The sequence below is a fragment of the Vespula vulgaris genome, chromosome 2, assembly GCF_905475345.1.
Source record: "Vespula vulgaris chromosome 2, iyVesVulg1.1, whole genome shotgun sequence".
NCBI classification, from domain to species: domain Eukaryota; kingdom Metazoa; phylum Arthropoda; class Insecta; order Hymenoptera; family Vespidae; genus Vespula; species Vespula vulgaris.
In genome coordinates, this window is record NC_066587.1 from 16,992,558 (window position 1) to 17,020,057 (window position 27,500).

General features: G+C 37.8%; 1 protein-coding gene across 25 annotated transcripts in view; it reads right to left on the reverse strand.

Moving 5' to 3' along the window:
* LOC127072651 (regulating synaptic membrane exocytosis protein 2-like) overlaps positions 1–27,500 on the reverse strand; it is a 100,176-nt gene that overhangs the window by 28,407 nt on the left and 44,269 nt on the right. For 15 of the 25 annotated variants that reach the window (XM_051013206.1, XM_051013199.1, XM_051013200.1 and 12 more), the window contains 12 exons: positions 27,033–27,356; positions 26,031–26,078; positions 23,372–23,639; positions 20,199–20,441; positions 19,472–19,657; positions 12,284–12,313; positions 8,848–9,001; positions 8,248–8,411; positions 7,633–7,808; positions 7,313–7,550; positions 3,427–5,138; positions 1,825–3,375 (listed from right to left, as the gene is read on the reverse strand). In XM_051013206.1, the coding sequence (XP_050869163.1) occupies positions 1,825–3,375; positions 3,427–5,138; positions 7,313–7,550; positions 7,633–7,808; positions 8,248–8,411; positions 8,848–9,001; positions 12,284–12,313; positions 19,472–19,657; positions 20,199–20,441; positions 23,372–23,639; positions 26,031–26,078; positions 27,033–27,356 (5,094 nt within the window). The remainder of the gene's footprint in view (positions 1–1,824; positions 3,376–3,426; positions 5,139–7,312; positions 7,551–7,632; positions 7,809–8,247; positions 8,412–8,847; positions 9,002–12,283; positions 12,314–19,471; positions 19,658–20,198; positions 20,442–23,371; positions 23,640–26,030; positions 26,079–27,032; positions 27,357–27,500) is intronic. The other 10 variants (XM_051013202.1, XM_051013201.1, XM_051013205.1 and 7 more) reach the window with 10 other exon arrangements.

Here is a 27,500-nt window from a genome sequence, read left to right on the forward strand (position 1 = left end):
TGAATTTGTTAATTGTTTTTTTCTAATTTAATTTTGTTGTAATTAATTAGTTGGTGAATATTTTTGTTAATCATTTAACAATCAATGGTAAAACTATTATTGCGAGTCGATGCTAAGCCGTAGTATATCAATTTCTTTTTATCCTTGAAATTTATTCCTTTATTTTTTTCTACTTTTTGTGATAGAAAATTCTTTCTTGTAGAGAAAAATCGTTCGTCTTTTTTCTGTTTCCTTGTAAGAGATATTCATTTCTTAACGTTGAAGTGGTAATTGAAATATATCGAAGAATTGCATGCGATTGATGAAAATAGAGATTTGAAGGGTTTTAACGAGAAATGAAAAGTGTACGGAGTAATCTTTAACTAGGTATAGAGCAATTAATATTGTTTAACTATAAAAAAGAAATCTAATGTCGCGTCTTAATACTTTGCTATTATCTTCTTTTCTTCGATCATTATGAAGGAGGAGGAAGAGGAGAAGAAGGAGGTGGATGAATCTGAGACATTTTTGTTTTTCTACAAAAATCGAAGAAAGGTCTGATCATTTTTAATACTTCGTCTGTCTTGATAATCATCGATGAATGACGCTGTTACTGTGAATTTTAAAAACGAATGATTACACTATATGTTGATATATATATATATATACATCAAATTATCGTATAACGTAATCGTAAATAATTAAAAGGTATATTAAGGCAAATTATATGCTGCTCAATAATTAATTATTATTGATGTAGCTGAAGAAAAAAAAATTTTACTTGTATTTCTTCCTTTTTTTTTTTTTTAACGAATTAAACATACCATAAATTAATATTACCGGGATGCATAGGCATGATTTTGTATAACGTATAAGTAATTAGACGGCATTAATAATTAATTGTTCTCGTTGCTGCTGAAAAAAAGAGAAAAAATAAAATAACAATAACAATAATAACAATAACGATAATAATAATAATAATAATAAAATTATGAATAATAATACAAAATTTTACTACGAACCCATTAAGATGAACTGTACAAAATTTCCTTATGACGATCAATTATGGAATAATTATTACATTATATCAATAATAAATATTTATTATATTGATGCCATTCGTATTATAATCAACTAGCTTCGATCTGTGTTGAGAGAAGAGAAAAAAATGGAGAGGAAAGAGGTAGGATTAAAAGAAAAGAAAAAAAAAAGGAAAAAAGAGAAGAAAAAGAAGAAGAAAAATGAGTCATCGTTGAAAAATTCTCTTTTTTTCGAATGGTAGGCCTTTGGGAGGCCTTGGAAGGGTAATTTTGGGCGACGGCCAAAATCAAAGAGAGAAAGAGAGAAAGAGAGAGGGTTATACAGTCAAAGGACTGCTAGGAACGTAGCATCTTCCCCTTCCATCTTTTATTGCGATCGATGAAATGTATCAAGAGAGAGAGAGAGAGAGAGAGAGGGAAATAGAATTCGTGACTAAGCTCTCTCCAAGCAAAGTCCGCATGATGATATATATATATATATATATATATATATATATATGTATGTATGTATGAATGTATGTGTGTATATAGAAGGGAAGAAGAGTCACGTTCGCGGTTCTTCGACCGATGAGATAGATCCAGCTGAAACTGTAAACGATTTAGAAGAGAAGCCTTTCTCAAAGGATCATGGAATTTGGGATTCGACCTTTAGGAAAAAAAGAAAAAAAAATACATATATATTAGGATGATAACAACAACAATAATAATAGCAACGAAAAGAAAATGGAGTATAGATGTAAAAGAAAGAAAGAAATATAGAAAGAAGGAAAGAAAGAAAGAGCAAAAGAGAAAAAGAAAAACTCACCGACTTTTTCGTCCGGCGGTGCGTCCGTGTTACTGAGACTCCTAGTAAATTGGCCCCGTTTTCCGGTATGTTGTTCGTCGTGGCCATTGTCGGTCGTCTGATGCCTCGTTGGCTTCTCGTAGGAGCTCGACTGGCCGGAGTACTCGCTGTTTTCGGGCATGGAGGAGGAGCGACGATCCCGCGGGTCGTCGTCGTCGTAACGTCGTCGTCGATGATCAACATCACCGTCGAGAACGTCACCATCGTTGATGATGACGGTCGTCGTCGAGTGACCGTCGACGGTACCGTCGGCGTCGCCGCCGGCGTCGTTATAAGATATTATTTTCCGATGGGTACGCCGATGGGACGTTGGGAATTCACCGTCGTGGTCGCGACGATTGGGATAATAATTATTAGCGGCGGCGTTTTTATTATGAATAGAAGGAGGAGGGAGGGCGCAGTATTGACACGACGACGACGACGACAACGACGGCGGCGGGTGCGGGTGCGGGAGTGGCGGCGGCGGCGGCGGCAGCGGCGGCGACGACGACGACGACGATCGTGGTTCGTGGTTCGTTTGGCGATGTTGATGATGTCGATGATGTGGTTGTTGATGATGATGTTGTTGTTGTTGTAGTTGTAGTTGTTGTTGTTGTTGTAGTTGTTGTTGTCGTTGTTGATGTTGTTGTTGATGTTGTTGTTGATGTTGTTGTTGATGTTGTTGTTGTTGTTGATATTGATGTTGATATTGTTGTTGTTGTTGGTGTTGTTGTTGTTGTTGTTGTTGCGTCGATGTCGGTTTCGCGATCGTACGTGGGTTTTCGTGTTGATGATCGTCGGCCCGTGGGTGGTAGTTTTTAGCAGTGTCGGAGGTAGCGGTTTGGGAATCAAAGAGACTTGAATTAGCGTTACCGGGGCGGGGTGCTCGGTTACGGGGCCTACGCGGATCGCACGGGCCAAATCCGCAGTTCTCGCTGCACTGGCTCTCGCTCTCCATCGAGTACTCGTAGTACTCGAGGGTGTCGCTTATCGCCACGTTCCTCTTACTACTCGGCTGTTGTTGCTGTTGCTGCTGGCGGTGTTGGGTCTGCATCGACTGCATCGCCGAAGGCTGACGCGACTGGTGCCTGCCGTCCTGCTGCGGCTGTTGCTGCCTCTTCTCTATAAGCTCGAGTTCCCTAGCCTCGGGGCAGCTGCTGTTTCGCCTACGATACCTCTGCCTCGCCTCGACTAACGACCTCCTCTCATCGCTCCTACGCGACCTACCAACGCCGGCTAAATCGGCACCGGAAGAGGACAGCGCCAGCTCACGGCACTCCGGACAGCTACTCTTTCGTCTAATACTACCGCGCGTCGAGGACGACCAATTCTGATAACGCGACTCGTGCGTGTTCGAGGAACGTAGCGACCCTGACCTAACGAATTCGCGAGCGGCGGCAGCCTCGTTACATTCGCGACACTCGTAATCCGGCAGGAGATCGTACCTCGAGGAGTCTACCGGCGGCTCGTCGTCGTAGTAATCTGATCTACCCGATCCTAATCGGTCTTCGCCTACAAGGACTACACCACCACCTCTACTACCACCACCACCAACAGCACCACCACCACCACCACTACCACCACCCCCACCACCACCACCACCACCACCACCACCACCACCACCACCACCACCACCATCGTCACGAGGGTCCAACTCGTTTTTCCGTCTAAAGTAATCGGCACCGACGACCGTCTCCATCGAGCCAAACTCCTCCTCGGAGTCCAGCATAAAGTTCGACCTTCTCTCCTCGTCCTTGCAACTTCCACGCCTGAGAAAGGTCTCGCTCGTACGGATGTACGAACCCTTCGTCTCGGGACAACTGCTGTTACGTCTCCTGCGATAGAGACGTCTGTTTCTGGCATCCATAGCCGCGGGGCACGCCGTTGGATCCTCGTCGGAATGCAGCACCGGCGTGGACTCCGCGCGTTGGATCATCATTCTCTTGCTCTCGAAAAAACTCGGTACGGCCAGGCTGTCCTTCCTCGACAATGGGACGTCCCGTACGTTCGAAGCTCTTACGTTCTCGTAGGAGACGACGTTGCTGTTATCGCCTCTGCTACCTCGTCTGCTTCTTCTCCTACGCCTTCGTGGGAATGTATTGACGTTGTAACTCTTATCGTTCTCGAGGCCACTCGGGGTGTGCGTTATCGTACGGTGATAATCGTAGTCGTCGGCGCTACGATACCCGTTGTAATAGTCGTCGACGATTAGAGTACCATCGTCAAACTGTGCGTTCCTCGAAGCGGCTGTACGTCGTGGATGTTCGTCCCGATAGTAATCGTCTTGATGACGACGATTATAAATCGAGCGATCGTTGTTACGCAAGTTCGTCGTCGTCATCGTCGTCGTAGTCCCCGTCATCGTCGTATTCGTCGTAGTCGCAGTCCCGGTCATATCGTCCCCGTTCTCGTAACCGTATCGTTCGACGTCCTCGTCGAGGTCCTCGTCCTCGTCGTCGTAGTCCTCGTGATTTCGACGATCGATGAAACCCTCGTCCTCGTCGTCGTAATCGACGTCCCAATTCTCGTAACGTTCGTAATCGTCCTCGAGATAGGAGTCGGTACTTTTCGTTCGTCTACGTGGCGGAAGAGAAGAAATCATAGCGAGCCTCCTCGCTTGATCGTACTCGTCGTCGCTTCTGGTTGCGTTGTAACAATTGTCCGAGGATGATACTGTCTCGTCGATGCTGCAATAAACGTGATCGTTCAAAGGATCGCAGAGGTCCGGGTCGTCGAGATTCTTCGTTCTCTTCTCGGCGGATATGTGCGCGTTGAAGGTGGTGGCGTCGTGATCCTGATAAGAAGAGGACTCGACGTATTTCCTCTTGGTAGTGTCCTCGCGGCCGAAGGTGGATCTAAGGTCGTCGGTGAGCGTCGTGGCGGTGGTAAGACGGCGCGGATCTAGGGGTGGGTAAGGTCGATGGTGATGATAGTCCTCGATTATGCTCGTCGTCCGTTTATCGAAGCTCGGCACGTAAATCTCTGTCTCGCCCGCGCTGAGCTCCGAATCGTAACCGTAAAAAGGCTTGTGATCTTGGCTCGTGAGGTAATCGTAATTGGGCTCCTTGTTCAGCAAACTCTTTGGCGGCTTATCGTCGCCGTTCGAATCGTAGTAGGACTTGCTCTGATCCCCCAACGCCGGTATCTTGTCGCCGTAACCGGCGTCGCTCAGAGAAAGATTTCTCTTCAACTTCCTCCTCGCCGTTCTGAGACTGTCGTCGCTGAATATGTTGCTTGAAATGGTCTCGTACTCGAAACTCTTGGCTCGGCGCGACAACAGGCCGGTGTCCCGTAGCCTAGTGGTACCAAATCGATCGCTGAACGGATCATGTATCACATCGTAATCGAAGCTTCTAGCCTTGGAAAACAAAAAAGACCTACGCGGGCGTAAGCTAAAATCTACGTTCCTAATGTCGTGACTTTTATTATCAACTGCGACGGCGGTGGCGGCGGCAGTGGCTAGCTGCTGCTGCTGCTGCTGCTGCTGTTGCTGCTGCTGCTGCTGCTGCTGCTGCTGTCGTTGCTGTTGCTTTGGCTGTTGGTGGGCTAAAACGCTCGAGGTTAAGAGAAACGGTGATTGTTGGAGTAGTCTCGTGATCTTGGCGCTTCGCGGCCTCGACTTTACGGCGCTCGTTGTGCTAGTACGATCCTGCCAGCTACGCGAGCGTCTACGCAAACCGGACTCCAAGCGGTACGCCGACGAGGAGGAGTTGTTGGCGCGAAACTTCTCGACGAAACGATCGTTGAAGTCGACCTGCAGGCAGTCCTCGACGTATATCTCCGGTATACGATTCTTCGAGCTACCGGTGAGCTCTTCCGGCTTGAGTATGTAACCCTCGGAGACGCTGTACTCGCTGGTCTCCGGACTGTAATATCTCAGCATGTTCTCGTCGACGGTCTGCGATCTCGTGAACGGCGTACGCATCTTTCTGTACAACGAGCGTACCACTGCGGACTTGCTCCGTACGAGGGGATGTGGGACGGGATTGTGCTTCGAGGGGTTTTTGCTCCTGGGCTTGGAGGGATTCATGTTCGGGGGGCAGTGACATTCGCTGCAGGGAACCCTAAGTCTGTGCCTGCGCCTATTGCGCCTAGGGGGCGGGGGCAAGGGGAATATGACACCGGGTATTAAAACGTTTTTAACTGTTGGTCTGCAAACAATGTTTTTCATATAGAGAGTTTTAGCGCTCCTGCGGAAACATTACCATAGTGAGCCCATTCTTCATATAATTAACCATTTTTTTTGTCTTTTTCTTTTTCTTTTTTTTTGTACTTTCTTTCTTTCTTTTCTTTGCTCTTTTTTTTTTCTTTTTCCCTTTTATCTTTTCCTCCTGTTCCTCTTTCACTCTACCGCACGTTCGCGATCGATCGAACGAGAGTTTTCTTTCTTCTTTTAACCCGGGTGAAACAATGGCGCCGGACGACGTATCTCGTAATTCTTTTTTTGTTTACTTTTTACTTTTTGCGATTTCTTTTTTTCTTCCCCTCCCTCCCCCCGCCTATATCCGATACCTTCGACGAATTTGCGATTTTATTTTTGATAGATCTTTTTTACATTTTCGTTCGCTCGAATTCCTTCTTTTCTTTTTGTTTCTTTTCTTTTCTTTTCTTTTCTTTTCTTTCTTTTCGCTTTCTATCGCGCGTCCTCGTCCAATCGTGTCCCTAGTAGTACCTAACCACGTTCGACCAACGCCACGCACTTGATCCCTGTTTTCTCAGAATGGGGCATCATTAAATGGACATTGACAGTGTGCATAGGAGGTGCAGCCTATTAGTAAAACTAAGATTAGATATATCGTAGAGAGCGCATGGGATTACTATTTAACTAAGAAGCAAGCGAGGAAGGATGTATAGTGCGACTATAGGGTGTCCATTCATTTACGACAATGTCCATTTAATTCAGGGATTTTCCTATCGCATAATAACAGGCTAAACACCACCGATCGTTCCGCCCCTTTCCGCTTGTTTATCTATCTTTTCAATTTTTTTTTTCTCGACTATATCTTTTCGACAATTAAAAAGAACTTTCGTCTGTCGTGATAATCGAATTTTTCCATGCAGCGTTCAATACATTGTGATAGAAAGAAAAAAATTCATACGTTTCCGATTGATCCTTATTAGATATGAAAATTTCGGAGAGTTTGTCGAAGAGAAAAAAAAAGAAAAGAGACAAAAGAAAAAATGAAAGAAAGAAAAAAAAGCGAGTCGGAACTGTCGTTGGTCGTTTTTCTCCTTAATAGGAATAGTTATACATATATACATATATATATATAACTATATAATTTGCTTTGCTTTATACAGTCGATTGCGACGATGATATAAATGTCATCAGAGAGATGATGTGATATATATATTCCTATTTTCTTTCTTTTTCTAAACTTTTTTCTTTTTCTTTTCCCTGATTTTGTTTTGTTCTGTTTTGTTTCGTATACGTTTCGTTTCCCTTTAATAATCAATGAACTATACTCACATTAATCCCCTCGATCCACGCGGTCGTTCCGATTGCGTACTGAAGGCACTGCTCGTTATGGAGGCTATGCTCTCCATGTCGGAGTCCCCAAGGTCACCAAGGACATCTTTGTCCGGACTTAAATGCCCTCTTCGTGGTCTGTGCAGTCTGTGAGCATTACTGTGCGGTAAGGATAATGGATCATGACCGATCGATGGTAGATCCGAGTCTGAAAGACCGCTGTAGTGTCTTTCCCAGCCTGATAAAATGTTAAAAATTGCAATTAATTCTCCATTTTGTAAATAAATAAATTCATCGAAAATTATTTCGATAGAACTAACCTCCCATTCCCGTACTCCTATACGTAATGTGTCCTTGCCTAGTACGATGCCTCATAAACCTTGCTCTTTCTTCGAGATCTTGAGCTACTCTCTCTTTAAGGGCTGCTGGAATTTGTGGAAGCTGACGCTTCTTTGGCGAACCGGTAGGCGTGGCTGTTGCCGATCTGGAACCGAATCTAAAGAAAAATCGAATAATATTTATGACTTATTTTCCTTCAAAGACGAAAGAGAATATATATCTATAACTATACTTATTTTAAGTATACATATATTACTCTCAACTCTACATTTTTCAAGATCGTTCGGACGAGTACAAGTAAGTATCTATATTTGAATTTTCTATCAGACTGACTGATCGACCTATTTATCTATCTATCTATATATCTATCTATCTAAATATTTTTAGATAAGATCGTTGAAAAAAGCAAAGTGTCCATGTACGACTTTTTCACTTTATTCTCACTTTATTTTATTTTGAGAAAGGAAAGGAAGGAATCGATAAAGAAAGAAAAAGAAAATAAAGAAAAGAAAAGAGAAAAGATCTTTCGTTTTTCTCTGTCTACTATCTAGCTTCTAAACATTTGTATCGCTTAATACAAAGTTATTTATTTTTACCTCGGCATGTAACTGTGCGAATAAGGCATGGATCTGTGTTCGGGCGGAGATAAAGAACGATGACCGGTGGGACTTTGGGATCTCCCACGGTAACGTACGCTAGGTGAGTCCATTGGTGCTGCGCTGTGGGATCTGTGACCCATCATTCCACGATGAATATCGTCCTAGAAAAGTTTCACCGGATAACATTATAACCAACCATAAAACGTAGATAAACCAAAAACTCCTACGATTTTCTCTACGATCCATACATTTATAATCAACTTTCTGACGGTCGATTATTATTCATCGTCTCATCGGAGAGAATTGTGAAAATCTACGAAGGTTATCAATGTTTTCAACCATTATAGATACTAACTAAATCTTCCGATAGATTAACTTTCATTTTTCAAAAAGTTTCACGTCGCAATATGTTATCATCAAATTTATCCAATTAATGTGAATCTGAATCATTTTAAACATTTCTTCGATATTTAATATCCTTTAAAAAGGTGATTAAAATACGAAATAATGATCTTCTAGAATGCGATATATTTATGAAGAGAGAGAGAGAGAGAGAGAGAAAGAGAAAACGAAAAACAACAAAAAGAAAACAATTACCTTCCGATAAATCTGATAGCCGGAAATCGAGGCGGGTTGATCGCGGGAGACCATAAGGGCAGCTCTTTTACGACCTTGAGGCGACATGTCCCTTCGACTCCGATGTTCACCATCGACGCACAGCTCTCTTTCCGGCGGGGGGCTAGAATAGTGGCTGCTCCAGCATGCGTTCATGTTTTTCGTCGATTAGTGAGCGCTGTGTCGCTTACATGCTAAATGAGGCGAGTGCTGTGATATACGTATTATCGCTGGCTATTAATTTTCGGCAATGCATGCAACCGGGATGATGAGCTTTCCCGCCATTTTTTCTTTTTCTTTTTTTTTCTTTTTCCTTTTTTATTTCTTTTTTCAATTCTTTTTTTCATTACTTATCGTTACCGTTTATCATCATCATCATCATCATCATCATCATCATCATCATTATCATCATAATCATTATCATCATCGATGACAATATTCATGATGAGACGATCGTCGTGGTGATATTATTAAAAACGAATTTCGTTTCGAGTAGATAAAAAAAAAAAGAAAAAAAAGAAAGAAGAAAGAAAAAAGAAAGAAAAATACGGAACACGAGGACAAAGAAGAGGAGTAAAGTGTGTAAGAAGAAGAAAGAAGAAATACTGCTTGGTAACTCGTTCGTTTTTCTCTTTTATCTTTTTTCTTTTCTTTTTTTCTTTTTCTTTTTCTTTTTCTTTTCTCCACGTTGACTGCTGCCGAACGTCGACTGCTGGACTTGACGTTTAATTCAATTGAGATTACGTCACAACTATATGTCTGACCATAATCGCATATATTCTACTGAGACACGTGGCAAATAATGCGATTGCGAGTAGAATTTGGAAAGAGAGAAAGAGAGAGAGAAAGAGAGAGAGAGAGAGTGAGAGAGAGAGAGAAAGAGAGAGAGAAAGAGAGAGAGAGAGAGAGAGAGAGAGAGAGTAAAAGAAACAAGGAGATAGCAAAAGGATGTAACATTTTTATTCTTTTTTAAATTTCTATTTCAATTCTTAATTTTTAATTCCTTGTTTATTTTAATTCTTGATTTAGTTACTTTATTATTTTCTTTTTAATCGCATCGGAAAGCACGAAAAGAGGAGACGAGTGGATGACGTAAATAAGTCTTCAGGTAGTTGATATATATATATATATATATATATATATATATATATATATATATATAAAAGAAAGAAAAAAAATCTTGGAAAAGAAATCAGAGGTTGACTTGGAAGCTCGCGAACGATACCGATCAATTTCAAAAATGCAACGAAAACGAACTTGCTTCCTCCCATTCGACAATTGGCACGATACTAGTCGGTCCTGCGAGTTGGTTGCCAGACCATTACATATATACGTACATATAAGTGTGTGTATATATGTAATATATATATATATATATAAGTGTACATACAAACGCATCGACATGGCGACGTGTTTAATACGTGGAACATGTCTAGACACATTCGACGTTTTCTCGACTAATAACACTCGCGATCGCGAGGACAGCACAGTTTCTTGCCAAGAAACGAAATCGGACGCCTGGCGTTTATATATATATATATATATATACACACAAACACACACATATATATATGTTTTATATATATACAAATATATGTTATACGTGCACTGTACTACGTATCGTTAAAGAAAATGGATTCGGAGTCGTATAAACAATGGCAAATACGCGAGCCAAGTTTTCTTCTTCGGCTCATGTTCACGCGTTTAGAATAATATGAAACGAAGAATGAAAGGAATAAACAAAAAGAAAAAATAAAGAAAGAAAGAAAGAAAGGAAAGAAGTAAGAAATAAAGAATAACTTGGAATCATTCGTTGGACCTGTTCCTGGCACCGAAAACCACGTTCGCGTTTCGTCTCCTCCTCCTCCTCCTCCTCATCATCGTCATCCTGCTTCTTCTCTCCTTTCGTTTATATCCAACCACGTACGTTTATACCACGAATCAACGTTATGAGGGGTTGCTTGGAAATCGTGGGGAGCTTATATGTAACACCAGCAGCAACGTGGAGCTAGGAAACTGGACGTTACCCAAACTGCGGTTGAAAACATTTTACATACGGAAGAAACTAGTCGCACCATCTAGGCCATCTAGTATTGCTTTAAGCTTTTATTTAAATAAGCCATGTCATTCTTTTTTTTTCTTTCTCTTTTTTTTCTTTTAATTCTTTTTCTTCTTACTCTTCTTCTTCTTCTCCTTCCTCTTCTTTTGCTTTTTTTAATTCATTATTACTGTTATTGCTACTGTTATTATTTTTATTAATATATAGATATATATGTATTTTTTTTCTTTCCTTTTTTCTCTTTTCTTTCTTCTATTTGCTCTCCGTTTTTTCATATATCTATATTCTATCTATTTATCTATTTATCTATTTATCTATCTATTTATCTGTCTATCTCTCTCTCTCTCTCTCTCTCTCTCTCTCTCTCTCTCACTCTCTCTCTCCCTCTCTCTCTCTCTCTTTTTTTCTTTTTCGTTCTTTCCTCGTCTCAAGAGAGAAAGAAACAAATTTTTTTCCAACTAAATGGAAACGTCGGCAAAATTTCTTATATATATACTTATATATATATAAGAAATAAATTAGAAAGAAAAAGGAAAAGAAAAAAATATGCAAAGAAGCGGATGGCAAGGTGAACTGTCTAAGAAAGTGCCTAAAAGTGGGTTTTCACGTCCCGCTAAAATGCATCCGCACCTATTCAGATATAATGTGGTATTTATCGAAAAAACGAGTATCTTGAAGGATCGTTACATGTTACACGTTACATGTTACATGTTACATATTCGTTCGATCGACGAGGTCGCACGAAAGGTGCGAGATTCTTGCGTAACGGATAGGTGCGAATGCTTCTATATGTATATACATATGTATACATATATATCTACACTATTATATATGACAGTATATATATACACACACACACATATATACATATATATTAACGTTATCATGCAATCAGTCGATCTTTCAGTCACAAATTTGCATCTACGGATAAAAACGCGTCCAATGTAAGTGTTCATGTAACACACACACACATACACACATATATATATATATATTACTAGTCTGTGCGTGTACGTGTGTGTGTGAGTGAATGCGTTTGCCTCTATATTGTTAAAAACTTTGTACTTTGTTCCCATTAATCGCACAATTCGAGGAGAAATCAAAGAGGGGAAAAAAATAAAAAAAAAAAATATAGAAAAAAATAAAAAAAAAAAGGACAAGTGAATAGAAACAACTCATCATCATCTACGCGACAATACTATTATATATATGTATATATGTATCAAATAACCTAGCAGGTAGATAAGATGCAAAACTTGTGTGGGTACGTGTGTGATGTGTATGTTTGTGTGTATATGTGAGACTGCGTGATACGTGATAAAGTAGGAGTATATAAAGTATAAATTGTAGTGGCCGTACCGCTTATAATTTGACGGCATATTATGAAACCTAAAAAATAAATAACAAAACATACGATTAAAAGTCGAAAATCAAAGCAACGCGTTCGTTCTTTTATTATTATTCAATTTTATTTTATTTTATTTTTTATTTCTCGGTATGTTTTATCTTCTTTTTTTTTCTCTCTTTGTAATATTATTATTTTTACCTTTTATTTCGTTTTGTTTCTCTTTCTTTTCTATGCTTTTTTTCTTTTTTCATTTTACTCTCGCGTTAATTACTATTCTGTCCTTAATTTTTTTTCTTAATCTTTTTTTCTTTTCTCTTCGCTAAACTTTACTCTCCCCCTCTCTCTCTCTCTCTTTTACACTCTTTCTCTCTCACTCACCTCTCGCACTCTCTCTCTCTCTCTCTCTCTCTCTCTCTCGTTCTTTCGTTCTCTCTTTATATATGTATCTCCTTTCGAGCACGTTCGTTCTCGGGAAACGAAGCGAGGGCGCAATGATCTCGACGCGAGAGCTTGTCGAAGGCCGATCGATTTTATTATATCTAACATCGAAAATAATAAAATAATCGTACAAACACACAAACACACGTTCGATTCGTACATATTTCTTCCATGTCGTAGAAGTTTTCGAGCGAGAGAGACGAAGTACACAAAGAAAAAGAACAAACAGAAACGAAAATAATAATAACAATAATTGTTATTTAAAAAAATATGTCGTCGAACATAGCCGACTATTTTTTCATCCGTCATATTCGTTCTTAACGAGGGTATAATAAAATTTGATCGATACATCAAAAACTTCGAAATTCAAGACCGAAACCTGATCGAAACGAGAGCTCGAAAACAAAAAGAAAAAGAAATAAGGAAAAAGAAAAAAAAAAGTAATAGATAATCTAACATTCAGTTCTAAAAATCAACTTCATCGACCGTGCTGGTGTATCCTTCCTTAGCATTTAGATCACTATCGCCATTCCAGTGTGGCCAGAATGTACGTGACCCAGATTCGAAGACGTTCTCGCTTGCTCGATCTTTCTCTACAAAGTGTCCCTATACATGTCCCACCCTATATACCATCTCTTTCTCTCTCTATCTCTCTCTCTCTGTCTCTCTTTCTCTTTTTTTCCCATATTATTATATATTATATATATATATATATATATATATATATATATATACACACCTCGTTGAAAAGTAATTAGAGAAAGATAATTCCATACGTACATTAGAATCTAACAAAAAATTAAATTATCGTTAACGAATAATAAATATATCAGAGAATATTAAATTATCGATATTCTACTCGTTATATATCGAACTATTCGGAAAGAAATATTCGTGTAAGGGTATGAAACGAATATATCGAAAGTAGCCATGATAGCGACACATACATACACTTAATTCTCTCTCTCTCTTTCTCTTTCTCTCTCGTTCTTTTTTCTCTCTTTCTCTCTTTCTTTCTCATTCGTCCAATGGATTTATTAATGCACCCTGGGTGAAACCCTTTCGGATAATCCTATTAGGTGAAATTGAAGGTTATTAAATATGTATATATGTATGTATGTATATATGTATATATGGCCGAACGAGTCGTACGGTTATTTCACCGATATCGGAGGAGGGCACGACGACCCACGTTTTTCAATTATTTCCGCTTCGCGGCCCGTTTTCCGCTGGGCTCGTAGTAGTAAGTACACGCACAAAAGCATAGAAAGAGAGAGACAGACAGATAGACAGAAAGAAAAAGAGAGAAAGAGAAAGAGAGAGAGAGAGAGAGAGAGAAAATGAGAGAGAGAGAGAGAATGAGAAAAAAAGAAAAAAAAAAGAAAAAGAAAGAATGATAAGTGAGAGAGGAAGAGGTGACCAGCGAATCTCTTCGTTGGCGAGGCAAAGAGGCACGAAGATTCAGGACAGTAGTTTGCAGAAGGGGTTGGTGGGAGAACGGGGAAGGAAGGGAGTCGAAGGGGGGAGATTAGCGAAGCGCACATGCGATTTCAAATGGTTTCCAGAGATTCCAGGCTCGTTTGTAGAAGCAAGCTGTCGAAGGGAACTGGGTTTTAAGAGGAAAAGAGAAGAGAGAGAAAGAGAGAGAGAGAGAGGGTTTACGACTCTCGAACCTCTTCTCTTCTCCAACCCTTCGAAAAGGCCCATAGTCCTACTAGCTTCGGGGATGACCTACACTTCCCATTCACCTCGATTCGCAAACGTGTTAGTTCTCAATGAGAGAGAACGTGGATCAGGATTTGAGAACGGCGAGGAAAAAATATCGGGGACGATCGTGAAAATCTTCTTTCTTTTCTTTTTTTTCTTTTTTTCTTCCTTATGAATGATTTAGTGATAGAGAGACGGAAATAGAAATAGATAGAGATAGATAAAGCGAGGAAGGAAGAGAGAGAGAGAGAGTTAAGGGGGATGATTTTTTTCGGTTCGAGTGTTCTTTCGTTTACAGGAAGAAGACGTAAAATCTAGCAAAATGGGATACCGTTGATCACGAATTTAGAAACGGATAGATACAACGGGAGCAAGGACGATAACTCGTCAAGTTGAAGTTTCCGCGAATGACGAAAGATTTTTCTTCGAGTAGAGTTCGACCTATATGTACATGTATATATATACATATATATATATGTATGTATATACACATGTATATATATATGTATGTATATATAGATACACATAAAGATACTTACTACAAAAGAGGGGATATAAATTTTGTCGAACGTCGTTGATTCGATTCGGAACGGGAAAGTACGTAAACGTACTGGCTGGATAAAGAAATAGAAATAGAAATAGAAAGAGAAATAGAAATAGGAGAAAAGTATAAGAACTGTGGAGGAGGAGGCAGGAAGAGATGGAGGTAAACGGAAGAGAGAGAGAGAGAAAGGGGGAGAGAGAGAGAGAGAGAGAGAGAGAGAGAGAGAGAGATAGAAAAAAAGAAAAGAAAAGAGAAGAAGAAGAAGAAAAAAAATTGGAAATAGAAAGAAGGAAATGTTCATGCTTGTCTCGAGCTTATCGCGGGTTAACGAGATGCAATTAACCATGACTACCCTCAATTGCGATCGCTTTTAAGAGCACTTTCGATATTTCAAAAGATACGACGAGAAATGGTGAAAGGCATGGATATAAAAGAATAAGGGATAGAAATAGAAAAAGAGAGAGAGAGAGAGAGAGAGAGAGAGAGAGAGAGAGAGAGAGAGAGAGAGAGAGAGGGGGAGAGAGAGAAGATATAATAATAATAATAATAATAATAATAATAATAATAATAATAATAATAATAATAATAATAATAATAATAATAATAACAATAAAATAACAATAATAATATTAAATAATAATAATAATAATAATAATAATAATAATAATAATAAAGATGGAAGAGAAAGAATACGACTCACTCGGTGTAATCCATAACCGACGTTCGCCTTCCACCGGCAGCACCATTTTGCATAAACATTAACGAGCAAATTCTCGAAGTAACCCGAGACCAAGCTTCATTCTCATCCAAGTGAAACGTTGTAATTTACATTCGCCGCCGATATACTCCGCCGCGAAGTTCCCTCCCTCTACCCCTGCCCTTGTCCGTGCCACCATCTTTACGCTTACCCGCGCCACATAGACGTCCAATTCCCATTAACATTTTGCAAATCCTTGAAATCAACTTTGCTCTCAGGCATATATTTCAAACGCAAGGTACAAATTAACAAGCTGTTCCTTCTCTCTCTCTCTCTCTCTCTTTCTCTTTCTCTTTCCTCGCAATGAAAAACGTGCTGACGCGATAAGCACCGGTCGATTCGAAACTTTTAGACTTTTCTATCCCAACGAGGACAAGGATCGTCGTAGTCACTTTTCCCCATTCGTAGTCGGTACGCGAGTTGCCGAGTTTTCTTTCTTCGAAATCATTCCACGCGTCACCCTTAAGACACTTTGAATTGAGAACCTGTCCTGCCCTCTTTCTCACCACGTAAATTCCTCTACGTCTATCTTCCTCTCTCGCGTTCTTTTTCTCTTTTTTATTTCTCTCTCTCTCTCTTTCTTTCTTTCTCACTACCTTTTTTCTTTCCTTTTTTTTTTCCAACAACGAGAAGAGAAGGATACCACGAGGGTAAAAAGCACTTTGCACTCACAAATAACGATCGGACGTCATCGTTGGAATATTAATATGGATACCAGAAAGAGAGAGAGGGTTCAGAAGCGGCTTCCGCAGCCAGCGGTGGTTGCAGGCCAACTGGCATGTCAATTGGCTTGTTGCCCAGTTTTATAACTTGGCTCGCTATCTCTCTCTCTCTCTCTCTCTCTCTCTTCTACTAGCTATCTTTCTCGCTCCCACCCTCTAACTCTCTCTCTCTCTCTCTCTTAATACAGAACCACACAAGCACGTACAAGCTAGTCTCCTACAATCCCTTCCTCTCTTTCCCTCTCTCTACCTTCCAGCATTGTTCGTAGATATCTATCTATCTATCCATTTATCTCTCTCTCTCTTTTTCTTTCTCACTCACTCTTTCTCTCTTTCTCTTTCTCTCTCTCTCTCTCTCTCTTTCTCTCTCTCTCCCACTCTTTCTATCTTACTCTTTCCCGTGCTACCCATCGACGTACTCGACTCCGACGGCTTTACGTCGAAATGACGTCGACGTACCCAAGACAAAGATGGATGTTCGACTAGCTTTTCCGCAGAGTCGACGGGGCAGAGCTTCGACCCTTTCCAAAAAAAAAAAAAAAAAAAAAGAAAAAAAGAAACGAAAAAGAAAAAAGCAGGAGAAGAAAAAAAATATCTACTTTATAATCCGCTCGATCTGAGAATCAATTCGCGGAGGGAAGGAAAAAGAGGAAAGAATTTTTTGCGCGGGTCTACTGCCTTTTTTTTTCCTTTTATCTATTAGAGAAAATAACGGGGATAATTATGTCGAATTGAATTGGTAAGATAACTTCGAAAATTTGAAAAACGATGATAAATGAACGCTAATTTCCAAGTTACGTTTACCGCGTGAGAATTTCTTTGTTTCCTTTTCTTTTTTTTTTTTTTTCATATTCGAAATAAATTCGGACTCCAAAATTTATTGTCTTTGCGAACAGTGAAAGAATAAAGATCGGAAGTCGCGTCGACTTGAGAAACGATAATCGTTGTGAAACGTCGACGGGAAGTTTTCCAGAATAATACGATGACGTAGGTACCTCCTCCCTCCTCCTCCTCCTCCTTCCCCCTAACCCCCCGTGTGAATATGACTCACGTTTTTCCCAAAAGTTAGTTTCGTCTTACTCGCTCGCCAAAACTTTCTTCTTACGCGAATAACTAAGGAAGGAATAAACGTAATCATTAATGATGAGGATCTACGAACTCTACCATCGGATCGATCAACACCGTAATCGCGCGTTAGCAGAGAAAAATATACTTTTTGTTGTTGTTCTGCTGGCTTATCATGTTCTTTCTTTCGTTTTTTATTTTTTTTTCTTCTTCTTCTTCTTCTTCCTTCCTTCTTTCTTTCTTTTTTTTCTTTCTTTCTCTTTTTTCCTTTCTTTTCCTTACTTTTCTTTTCTTTTCTAATCTTTTCTTTTGACTAGCAACGACTAAGAATGATTTTCTAACGATAGACACTACAATGTATTTTGCGTACAATGATGTACATTTTTGAAGATAATATATGCATAGATAAAGATTGAAGATCGTCAAACCTGAATAATACACCTATGGTCCTTTCGATCGTATTACATACGCCGATTAACTTTGGGCACGTACTTTGGACATTCGGCTCGTACTCGTCGTTTCTCTGATATTATTTTATATTAAAATCCATCCTTATTCCACCAAATACGAGGCTTAAGCGGCCAGTTTCTTGCGATTTCGGTCGTATTTCGACCTAATGGTGATGACCCCGTTGGATTGCCATCTTATCTTGCCGTCGAAGACATCGAGGTTGAGCGATTCCAATTTTTCTTGGTACGACGAATCACGGATTGCGAGGTTAATCGACCGAAATCGCCAGCGACTGGCCCTATAATAATTATTTACATAGTCGATTTTTTCTTCTCCCTCCCATTTCCTCCATCCTACCCTCCATCCCTCTCCCCATCTCCCCATCTCCCCATCTCCCCATCTCCCTGCCCCCACCCACCCATCACCCTCCTTACGAAGCAAAGCAAATGATCCAAAGTTTTTCCCTTGGTCCGACTAAAACTCTAACGGAATAAACGGAACGGTGTTTTGTGACTTTTTTAACTTTACGGGTATCAGAAAAGCGCATTTGTTAAAGCGACGTAACATCGATAACACACAGATGGAACGAAAAAAAGAAAAAAAGAAAGTAACGTCTTTGAGTGAGCAGGGGAAGAAGAAAGTTTGTTGAAAGAAGAAGAAGAAGAAGAAGAAGAAGAAATTAAAGAGAAAGAAAAGAAAAAAATTTCGTTCGTATGTAAAAAAAAAAAAATATATATAGGACGGATAATATAAGAGGTTAAACACGCGTTGCGCTTTACGAGTATCATTGGCCCTCTTTTCAAAATTCATTGAATAATTCAGACTTGTTATTGATATTTCTTCGTTTTCCGTAAATAAAAAACGAAACGAAAAAGAAGATAAAAGAAGAAGAAAGAAAAAAAAAAGAGAGAAAAGAAGACGCTATAACATTGGTCACGCGAAAAGAACAAAAAGAAAAGAAAAGTAAGAAAGAAATGTCAAAGAGAATTTGATTTACCGACACTATCTTCAATTCATCATTTACGAACTATACCTTTTGCTTATCCGCTTAAAAGAAAAAAAAAAAGACGAAAAAGAAATATATATATATATATATACATATAAATCGAAGACTATGCGATGAAGCATTGACTCCGATTAATAATTATTATCGTAAAACGAATTAGTCGATAATAACGAAACGATTCTAGATCCAGTGGAAACTTCAAATCACCAAAACTAATTTTCACATAAACAAATTTTCCCATCGATAACTCTCGAGATTAAATGTCGACGATTGTTCAGAGAAATAATCAAAAAGAAAACGAAAAAGAAACGATACAAAAAGAAAAAATCAAGAAGAAAAAAAAAACAAGAATAAAAAACAAAACAAAACAAAAAATTATATATATATATATATATACACATAATAGATAAGATTTCGTGTGACTCGAGTCAAGTACGAGGTACACTTGTACACTTAAGGAAGATAAGTTTTCGCGCGCACTGTCGTTCTAAAGAATGGGCCTGGCCTTACCTGGAGGAACTGCCGATACTACTTATGCTGGCACCGTCAGCCGTTCGTCTCTGTTCCCTGGAGACGTCGCAATCCGTGATGTCGCACTCCGAAGTGTCGGAATCGCTTAATCTCGATGTTGTCGACGGCGGGCTAAGATGGCAATCCACCGGTGTTATCACCATATCGTCGGCCTCCTGATAATGCCTGCAGGATATCAAACTTCGCTTTAACGCGCGCGTACTCGTCCCATCTCGAATTATTTCCAAAAAAGGTCACACACTTGGCAGCCTCCAAATATAGGACAGGTATTCCGGTAATGATTCCCTTTTCTCTCTCTCTCTCTCTCTCTCTTTCTATCTCTCTCTTTCGCTCTCTCTCTCTCTCTCTCTCTCTCTCTCTCTCTCTCTTTCTCTACCTCTCTATCCCTCTTTTTCGATTTTGTTCTTAATCGATATCGTTGATATTTCTGTCGATTTATAACTCGATCGAGATCGCTTTAAAACGCTTCGATAAACTACCTGTATATATTTCTATGTATATATATATTTATATATATATATATATATATATATATATACATGTAACTAAATAATACTACTATACGCACGTATACGTATGTCCCTTTGTATTTATGTGTATATATATATATATATATATATATATGTATGCATATATATACATGTACATATATATTATACACATAATGTATACACATATATGTATGTATATGTACATATGTACTTACCGATGTTCCGTATGTACCGTCAATGGATGCCACTCGGGTTCTTCGTTCAATGGAGCAACCGCCAATTCTATGACGACTTCACCAAGAAAATCGTTCGCGTCGTACCTCCCGTAATCCCAAACCGTAATCTCCAATGCTCTCTTTCTAAGCTCCGATCTTCTTATCCCGTTGTAAACGAAAGTCTGATTCCATCTTGGATCGTTCGTGTTAGCCAACGTTTTCGTCCGTCTCTTCGACTTCTCGCTATCGATTGAAAGCAATATAAGAAAAGATATTACGATTATTTTTATTTACTGTCTCTCTCTCTCTCTCTCTTATCTATCTATCTATCTATCTATCTATCTATCTATCTATCTATCTATCTCGTCCCATTTATTTTTATTTTGATTTTCTTTATTTTCATTTCAACGTCTCGCTAACGATACCACGTACCTGTTTCATACGCAAATACGAGGATCAGGAAACAAAATAAGAAAGTCATTTGTTGTTTTCTTTTCTTTTCTTCTTTTTTTGTTCTCTCATTTCCATTACCTTACGTTTCGAATTTTCTACGTTCGATAGTTACATATCTACGATACGCAAAATTTTCTTTTTCGATTCATCTCTACCACTCACCCCTTTCAAGTAGCCCGATATTAACGTCTGACAAATTTTTACGTTCTTCTCTTAACTTCGAACTTGTTTTATTTCTTTCTTTCTTAACGATCGAGAGAACGAAAGAAAACAGAAAAAAGAACCGAAGAAAAGAATGCGTCGCTATATCGAAAAAGCTAGAAAATGGTTTTCTTCAAGCGGAAAGTTTATCGTTCGTCATTGGACGAACCGCACTGCGTTGAAATTTCGTTCTCGTCTCGTATCGTATCGTACTACGATGTGTTAAAAGTAGGTTCCATGACCCTTTTATTAGCTCACGAAATAATCCAAATCGCGTGATCGACCAACGTAACTTTTATAAAACGAACCAACGTCGTGAAACTTCGTCGAAACGTAATCGCGTGTTATTTATTCCTTTTTTTTCTTCGTCTTTTCTTTCTTTCTTTTTTATTTTTTTTCCTCTCCTTTCTCCTCTCTTTTTTAATTTTCTTTTCTTTTTCTTTTTTTTTACTTTTTTCGATTCTTAACGTATCGTTTTTTTCTCTCTTTCTTTTTCCCTTAAAAAAAAAAAATAGCGAACGAGAGATAATAATACGAAGATGGTTACGATATATATATATATATATATATATATATATATATATATATATTACGCTCTTACGTATATATAAATTTATTTCTACAAAATTACTCGTCGACTGGATTGCGGCTTCTCCCCTTTTCAAACGAGAAATTATTCCAACTTGCGAGGAATAAAAACTTGATAAAAATTAGCTTTCACTCGCAAGACTCTTAGCTCGATGTTTTCTAACGATGTGTGTGTTTGTACTACGTATCTCTCTCTCTCTCTCTCTCTCTCTCTCTCTCTGTATGTGTGTATACATACATACATACATACATACATACATACATACATACATACATATCTATATATATATATTTGAGAAGAACTCGGTGAAAGCACAGAAAATCCAGAAGATATGTAGGTATACAGGCTCGGCTCAGAGTTAATGGAAGGATTTGTAAAGTTAACAGAACGGGCAAAACTTCACGGCCATTAGGCGTCTACGAAATCGTTGGCACGACGGCCAAGTTTTCACGACGAAGGGTTCTACCGTTTTCCGGGGTTACGTTCTTGGCTCGCCTTACGTGTAGAACTCCATTTTCGTTCGTGAAATTATTTATCTTAGAATGCGATAGTCTCTCCTCTCTCTCTCTCTCTCTCTCTCGACGATTTTGGCGTCGACGAAAGCAGAAAGAAAGAGAAAGAAAGAAAAGGAAAGATATCTTCGTCCTACGCGGAATGATAACGTAAAAAAGAAAGATGCTGATAATGGTCCCATAGATCTTCCTTTTATACAGAATCTTTGATATATGTAGTCTAAACTATATATATATATGTATATAGTATATAGTACATACATAGTGTACGTACATGTAAAGATATAGAGAGACGTCGTTTGTAACTTCTACTCATACAATTCAGATTAATCATCTTCTAATGTAAAGATTAAGAGAAAAGAGTTAATTGGAATGTAATTGCTAAGAGTAATCGTCGACGTTTAATGAGAGAAGCTAATTTTCTCTCTAATCGTTCGGTAGAATTTACAAAATGGTAAGGCAACGTTCCTACAGAAATGTTTTCTCTCGTTGGGATGCTTGCCAATGACCTATGTATCTATATATGTATACACATATGTATTACGTATGCACGTATGTATGTACCTATTTATATAGATATGTAGTTATCTATGTATGTACAGATATAACGTTGGTTAGATAAACTTTATGCGACACTTTCATCAAATTGTAGACAGCCTGGAACGATCGCGGGCTGAACTTTTCGATAACTGTCGTAGAAAGGCCATAGGGAACACTCGTTTGTCCCAACAATGTTACGAAATATTCCTCGAAACCAATTATCTTTTCTATCCAGCTCGACGTTTATTCTTTTAATTTATTTTTGTTCTTTCTCTCTCTTCTTTTTCTTCTTCTTTTTCTTTCTTCTTCCTTTATGTTTTTCTTCTTCTTCTTCTTCTTCTCCTTCTATTTCTTTTTTCCTTTTCACTAAATTTTCATAGAAAAAAACGTTCACCCTGACCGACGATACAATTATTATTTATCGCCATTATCATTTATTTTTATTGCTCGCAATTACTTTATATGATCCTTCACGAACTTGTTTGCTATTTTTCTTTTCTCTCTTTTTTTTTCTTTTTTTATTTTTCTTTCGAACGCAAAAATTCTCGCTCTCTTTCCGTAATTGCTACGTATTAAATTTTTCTGATACCTTCTCCCATATATATATATATATATATATATATGTAAACATATTGTATGATTTCGTAATGTTAAATATCGATCTTAAAAATAAATTTTAACGTTTAACCTATGATAATAATCGAAAATTGAACGATCGAAAAAAATCGTCGAATGTTTCACGTCTCGCCTAAATCTATAATTATTACTTTCTGACGCAAATTTGAAAAACAGAGGGAAAGAAAATAGAAAAGAAACGGATAAGAAGAGAAAAGAAAAGAGTTAAAAAAAAAAAAAGAAAAAGAAGATGAAAGACTTACCTCCTATCGGGAAGTAGAAAGATCTTGGCGTATGGATTTCTTGGTTGACCATCGGGACGTGGAGTAAGATTCGAAGCGTAAACGACGGTGACAATTAGTTGAAGTGCAACGGGATCGAAGGCAAGCTTCACTTGAAGACTACCACCGACGTTTGCATTTCCTGATACCCCTCTACGGGGTTGCCTTACGCGTCCTTGACCGTGTAGATCCGGTGAGCCAGGTGACGTCACTAAAACCGACGGTTTCTCGCGCCTCGCGTCGTACAATTCTGCAAGTTACATCGTACGGTGCCGGCAACGGCTTTAATTCACATTTGCATCGAAGATATTATTATTATTACGAGACGACGATCGAACGATTGGGAAAAGGAGAGAGCAAGAACAACTGGGCTTTCGTATGGTTAAGAGTGGGGGGGGGGGGGAGGGGTGAAAATGTTGAGAGAGGAAAATTCTAGAGCGAAAGTGCTATGGTATTTTTCTCTATGTATTTTTCGTATCTTGTTGTTTATTCTTTTCTTAATTTTGTTTTTAATTTTTCTTATTTTTTTAGATAAATATATTATTATTAAATAAATATATTAATATATATATATAGTAATATAGATAAAAGATATATATATATATATATTAGTATATATTTATATTAATATTTATGTCATATAAAAATACATAAAGTATAAAATTGAAAATGATAGCAGCGATTCGATTGAATTCGATAATTTTTGTGATTTTTCCGTGTCGACCATGTAATTATGATACATTGATATAGGAATCGTATGGTATCTGTACGCGTATCTATATGTATGTATGTATGTACGTACGTACATATGTATATATGTATGTAGGTTCGAAGCGATATGTTAATTTATTATCGATAGAGTCCAGGTAACGTGGTATATAGATGCAGTCAAAGAGAGAGACACAGAGAAAGAGAGAGAGAGAGAGAGAGAGAGAGAGAGAGCGGGTAAGTGAGTGAGTGAGTGAGTATAACGCGACGAACTCACGCGACGATAATAATTTGTACCCTCTAGAACGTTCGATCGTATCGCTCGTAATTTAATTAAAAGACTCTTCCGTGCGAATACGGAAGAGATAGGACAACGACAACGAGATGATCCACACGAGAGGAGATTATATTTTGCTCGTAAAACGAAACACCTCTCTATCTATCTATCTATCTATCTATCTCTCTCTCTCTCTCTCTCTTTTTCAGTCTCTCAATCTCTCTGTCTCTCTCGATCTTTCTCTTCCTCTCTAACTCTCTCTCTTTCTCTCTTTCTTTTTCGCTATCGCTCTCTTTTCCGGTACATTTCAATAAAGTTGATCCACGACGCATTCTCATCATCGAATCACTGCAAGGAAATTTGATGAGATTAATGTAAAAAAATCGTATAGCGCCGTGCGAGAACGTTTTGTCCTTTTCTTTTACATGGGGGGAGGAGAGGGTGGTAGAGAGGAGCACGACAAAAATTTTAAGCTCGATCGAAATTTTTATAACCGAAAAGGTCGATTATTATTAACACGACAGACTAATTCGTCGTTTATTTGTTGGATTATTTAAGAAAAAGAAAATAATAATGATGATAATAATAATAAGAAGCGATCAAACGCGCGTGTCGCAATGGACATCCTGTCGATAATCTTTTAGTAGTAGTAATAATAATAATAATAATAATAATAATAATAATAATAATAATAATAATAATAATAATAAGGGTAATAATAATCATGAGACGATAATGATAGTACTATCATATTGATGAAAGAGATCAAGTCCTACGAACATATATAATATATATATATATATATATATATATATATATATGTACACATATGGATAATAAACATATATATAGTAGTACACATATATGCATATATATATATATATATATATATATATATATATATATATACAAAATTGGGGACGGAGAGAAATAGATTTAAATTGCAAAAAAGATACATTTCTCGGGTCTATATATCGCGTAATATATATGTATGTATAATACTTAAGTATATAAGATGTAAATACTTATATAAATCAGTGAATAAAGACAAGCATGTAATGACAAAATATATTACTGTATATACCTATGTGTATATATATATATATACACGTATATATATACACATATATATACATATGTATATATACAAACATATGTATATCGCCATACATACGGATAGATAAATAGATATACGTATAAGTTAAAATGTTGTTGCTCCCATAAGACTAAGTCCTCATTAAAAGGACAGGTGTACACTTCAGCAAGGATGGTCATAAAAATAGGGGCCCAGGGGGTGGGCGAGAGGTAGAAATATAGGAAGAGGTGCATCAGCACTACGATCTACGCTCTACAATAAAACACATTTATAGTAATACACAAAGCGGAAATTGAGCTATTCAATCGTTTCTTACTTTCGGTTTTATCGTTTCTTTTTCATTTTCATTGAATTCGATCGATTCAATTGTAAGAAACAAACGTAGATATAAAGAGTTAGGGAGAAAAGGGTGAGGGGCGGGGAAAGGGTTTTGTTCGCTATAACGAAGTAATAAAAAAAAAAGAAAAAGAGAAAAGAAAAAAGATGAGGTTACACTCAGCAAATCTGGGAACAACGGGCGGGAGAGAGGGTTTGGTTGTTAAAAGAAATTTAAAGCCTACCCCATAGGATGCATTTCTTAAGACCTGGAATGCGAAAAATCATATAATCTGTGATAATATAGCGCCGTGTCCAATATAAGCTTAAATATACTTACAATCTATTGTTAAAAAAAAAAAAATTCAAAAGAAGAAAAATATTTTTCTATCTATATTTCGTGTATATACATATATATGTATGTGTGTGTGTGTATGTATGTGTAACTATATATATATATATAAATGTCTGTGTTTCATCTTTGCGTAAGATTTAATAAATATTTAGTTTTATATATATATATATATATATATATATATATATATATATATAGTTTTATATATATATAATAAAATGTATGTGTGTATGTATGTATGTATATATTTATACATGAACTCGACATCGAACTATCGCAACGTTACTTTTCTACTTTCTTCGTGTCACGACTACGACACACACCACTACTGTTCTCTTAATAACGCAGACAAATATTTATCTTTTAAGCGTAACACGTTTAATGTTAAAGTTTCTTTTATCTCTTTCGTGGTCATCGAAAACGTTAGAGAAAAAAAAAAGGAAAGGAAAAAAAGATTAAAAAAAATATATATTCCTTCAAACGCTCTCGAGTCGCTCTTGAAAGGGGACGTAAAAATGTTAAAAAAAAATAAAAAAAGAAAGAAAGAAAAAATAAAGAAAAAAAAATCTATTCTAATAAGAAACAGACAGAGAAGAGAATTTGTACAATCTGTCTTTCTCTTCGATCTTCAAATCATTAATATCTACTGGAGTCTAATCAAAAGTCATCTTTTTTCTATCGAAAAATCGATTGATTTAATTCAGTCGAAATTATTCAAAATTATTTTCAAAATTAATAGAATTGAACGAAAACCGTGTATATATATCGATTAATATTATATTATATCAAATCAAAATTATTCAAATCTATCGTAGACTTTGAATAAACTCATCGAAGACAGACAAAAAGATATTCTCATCGAAATATGATATTATTTGTAATTCATAGTCACCTTTGTGATGGGGTTGTTGAGAACCGGAAATGGAGTCTTGCTTTTGTCTCCATTGTGACTGTGTAGGAATTCGCCTGGACGGTACAGACATCGACGAACCCGGTGGTCCTTGTTGTTGTTGTTGTTGTTGTTGTTGTTGTTGTTGCCCTACCATCGTCGTCGTTGTTGTCATTGTCGTAGTACTCGGTGCCAATGCGGCCGATAAATTTCGCGAAACTATCAATTCAACTTGAGACTCCTGTCTCGATTCCGCGATAATCTCGTATACATCCCTGAAGCTCTTACCCTGAAGAGATCTACCGTTCCATTTGAGTACCTCGTCGCCTATAACAATCGAAAGATTCCCGATCTCGGAATATTGTTTTCTTATTCTATCACTTTCTTGTCGATTGATATTATTTATTAAGTTGATACGTAAACAAGTTCTATTTTCAATGAAACGTTACTTACATTTGTATTATATATCAA